Genomic DNA, 3,167 nt, shown 5'->3' with positions numbered 1-3,167 from the left:
AAGTGTTGACTGGTGTCACTATCTCGCGAACGCGCCGGCGGATCTTCACCAAATTCGGGGGATCCCTTCAGCTCGAGGAGTCCTCTCGAATGCCACCCTCCGCGCGTCAGTAGCCCCCCGGGATCGCTAGATCGATCGGCGCCGGACCGCGAATTTAACCACCCGTAACTCCGGAACCCCGGGGGCTATCCACGCGGGGGGGGTCTCATTCGAAAGAGGGCCTCGAGACGTACACTCGATTCGCGTTCGAGAGGGTTCCTCGAGCTGAAGGGATCCCCGAATTTGTTGCGTATTCGCCGCACCGTTATGTAGATATGGCCGTTCAAAGTTTCAATGGTTTTCCATAGACTTAAGCTTTAAAGCGTTTCATCCAGGTCGCCAGTAGCAAACAATGGAGCGCGCTCTGCTGGACAAACTAAGTAATTACACCATTTCAAGCATTTTATCTGCATTATATGTTCTGTAAAAATTTTTTTTAATATCGGCGGCATATCAGCGGCATATTCGCCAATACCGATATATTGGCGACAGGCTTATATCGGCCGATAATATCGGCAAAACGATACATCGGTCGGGCTCTAAACAGGATGTCATATGTTCAATGTGCATCAAGAAAATGTTTCTTGATTTAGGGATGTTTAAATATTTGTATTGGAAAACAAAATACAAATACTGAGGAAAACATTCATGTTTTGCAGTGCATATAACATTTAATGCCATGCCCATATGAATTTCTTTTTAGACCTTAATTTGTGGACGAGTGAATAATGACTTTTCAAAACCTGCAGAAACCCTGTATAAAATCAAATTCAGGATTTAATATGAAGGACATAAAAAAACAATAATGCAAGCAATGTAAGTTCATCACAATGGGTAAAATCAATAAAAATGTGAGCTTCCATTTTGAGTCACACAAACTTGTTTTAATGCAATGCCTCAGCCCAGCTCTGAAAGATGAGGGGAAATGGAGGATGTAGTCTGCCTGTATGGAGGACGATTTGTGCAATTACCCTCAGCATAGAGTCTCTCTGCCAGGAATACAGCATCTCGGTAGGCGTAGTGGTTCAGAGCATGCCAGACAGCAGCCTATGGACCAAAACAGAGCTGCCGTTACCTTCATGCATTTTACAGTTGACGAAAAGGAGTATGCGTCACAACAATGATAAACCATAGCACTTGATGAAATATGGTTAATGACTTTATTACCACCTGACAGCAAGTATACACTTCTGATCATCAAAATTACAAATGGGCTCCCATATAAACAATGACACTGATTGCAGAGATTTTTTACATATATAATGACGTATATGAAATGATCTGCTGTCATTAGGTCACGTATTGATCACAGTTTTAGGAAATGGTGAACGATTTCAGTACATACAAAGGCTGAAGAAAAATAGGGAAACCAGCTAATGTCGACTGACAGATGAGATGCATATAGGCGCGCTTGGACGCCCCAAAATATTGTCTAGTTAGGCAGCTCGTTCTTGCTTTGAGACACAGCCATTGTATATACATTTGATGTTTTGCTTGACAGATACACACAGGTTTAACAGCTGTGCTCTATGAACCGTTGGCTAACTTAGCTGGTATCTGACAAAGACTTATCAAACCCAAAACCTTTTACGTTTGTTGGCCCATTAAAACACCGTAACTTATAAATATAAAAACCCAACGTTAAAAAAGCAATTATACGTTACGTTATTATCTCTGATGAGCTTATATATTAGACAACTAACCAGCTCCAGTATTGCTAATGCACTAAATCTCTTCAAATGCACTGGTTTGTGTTACTCTTCATATATTGTCTGTTAATGACTTTTCAGCCATTTCTGCAAACATTACATTTCACGATTTATAATTATCCTCAACCCTGCTGATATTTTCACACAAGCGTCAAAATAAAACATCACTAACGTATACCAATAAAACTAATCTACATAAACCAGGTATCTGGCTAACCTGCAAGACAATGCTTTAGCTTCCTTGAAAACTACTAACAAACAAACTGTCCCGAGCTGACAAGCACGGGGTTTATTGGAACAGCTAATTTAAATTAAAATAAAAGCGATATGTGGTATGTTTAAGGGCAGGTTCTGTGTGAGGTAAAGGGCAGAGGCCGTTAGCATTAGCTGCTAACTGAGGCCGCGGTGTAGCAGCGCTCAATCATCCGGTCTCTCGCGCTGGATAAAAGTCTTCTCCCGCAACTGGGTCTGCAACGGAGCGCTTTAACATTTAGCTCAAATACCTGGACCGGTTCCTGCAACACCGTCATTCCGTAACCAGGCTCCTCTTCACCTCCTTTTTTGGTTTCTTTGCTCTTTCTTCAGTCGCTTTCTTAGCTCAGTATCCACTCCAGGCCAGAAGTAGCAAAACTAGCATCGAAGATTTGAACATTCCAACCGTTATCGGTGAATCCGGAAATGCCCGAACACGACCGATTCAAATACATACTTTACGATAAGGGTCGAAGGTTGTCGGAAATAGCCGATTGGGAAAGCTCAATTTTCGGAATTATAGGGTGAAATGCAGGTAAAACTGACATAAAATGTCCATTACGAATAAAATGTTGTGAAGTTTAGAATATTCTGACTACACTACAGGTTTTAACTAAAGACAGTCTCTTTGACTATCTAAGCTTTATCAAAAATAATATTAAACCTTAATCAATTAATACAATCCCGTTCTTAGGATTTAAATAGGGAATTTCTTTATTTGTTTGTAAAAGTATTTATGGGGACCACATAAGCTGGTCACAATACAAGAACTAGTCAAAAGGTTATTATTGCACCTCAAACATTGAAAGAAACTAAAGTAGCATACTTTATATCAATTATATCAATTTGCCAAATCAGATAGTGAAGTAATACTACAATGACCTAAATTATATACCATACTATATATTATACTATACTATTCGGATGGAAAGATTAGATATTATAAGTGAACAACACTAACTTGTTTCATAAGGCATCACCTTCAGCCTCACTTTCAGTCTAAAAATACACATGTGTGTGTATGTGTGTGTGTGTGTGTGTGTGTGTGTACCTACTTAACCATAATGTGGGGACACATTTGTACCCAAAAGTGAGCTAAAACTGACAAAATCTCCCAAAACCTCCCTTTGGGAATGTCCTCATTTGTTAAACTGCTATAAAAAATAA

At 39.9% G+C, this 3,167-nt stretch overlaps 1 protein-coding gene across 2 annotated transcripts in view; it reads right to left on the bottom strand.

Annotated features, from left to right (window-relative positions):
• Window positions 1-2,440, bottom strand: part of LOC107694964 (cell division cycle protein 27 homolog) — a 21,833-nt gene extending 19,393 nt beyond the window's left edge. For both annotated transcript variants that reach the window (XM_016494692.1, XM_016494693.1), the window contains exons 1-2: window positions 2,252-2,440; window positions 1,011-1,086 (exon numbers count right to left, since the gene is read on the bottom strand). In XM_016494692.1, the coding sequence (XP_016350178.1) occupies window positions 1,011-1,086; window positions 2,252-2,278 (103 nt within the window). In that variant the 5' untranslated portion in view covers window positions 2,279-2,440. The remainder of the gene's footprint in view (window positions 1-1,010; window positions 1,087-2,251) is intronic.
• Between the last annotated feature and the right edge of the window lie 727 nt (window positions 2,441-3,167).

The sequence above is a fragment of the Sinocyclocheilus anshuiensis genome, unplaced genomic scaffold, assembly GCF_001515605.1.
Source record: "Sinocyclocheilus anshuiensis isolate Anshui unplaced genomic scaffold, SAMN03320099.WGS_v1.1 scaffold214, whole genome shotgun sequence".
Taxonomy (NCBI): domain Eukaryota; kingdom Metazoa; phylum Chordata; class Actinopteri; order Cypriniformes; family Cyprinidae; genus Sinocyclocheilus; species Sinocyclocheilus anshuiensis.
Note: the sequence above shows the minus strand (reverse complement) of the source record. Positions and strands in the feature narration are given on the sequence as shown.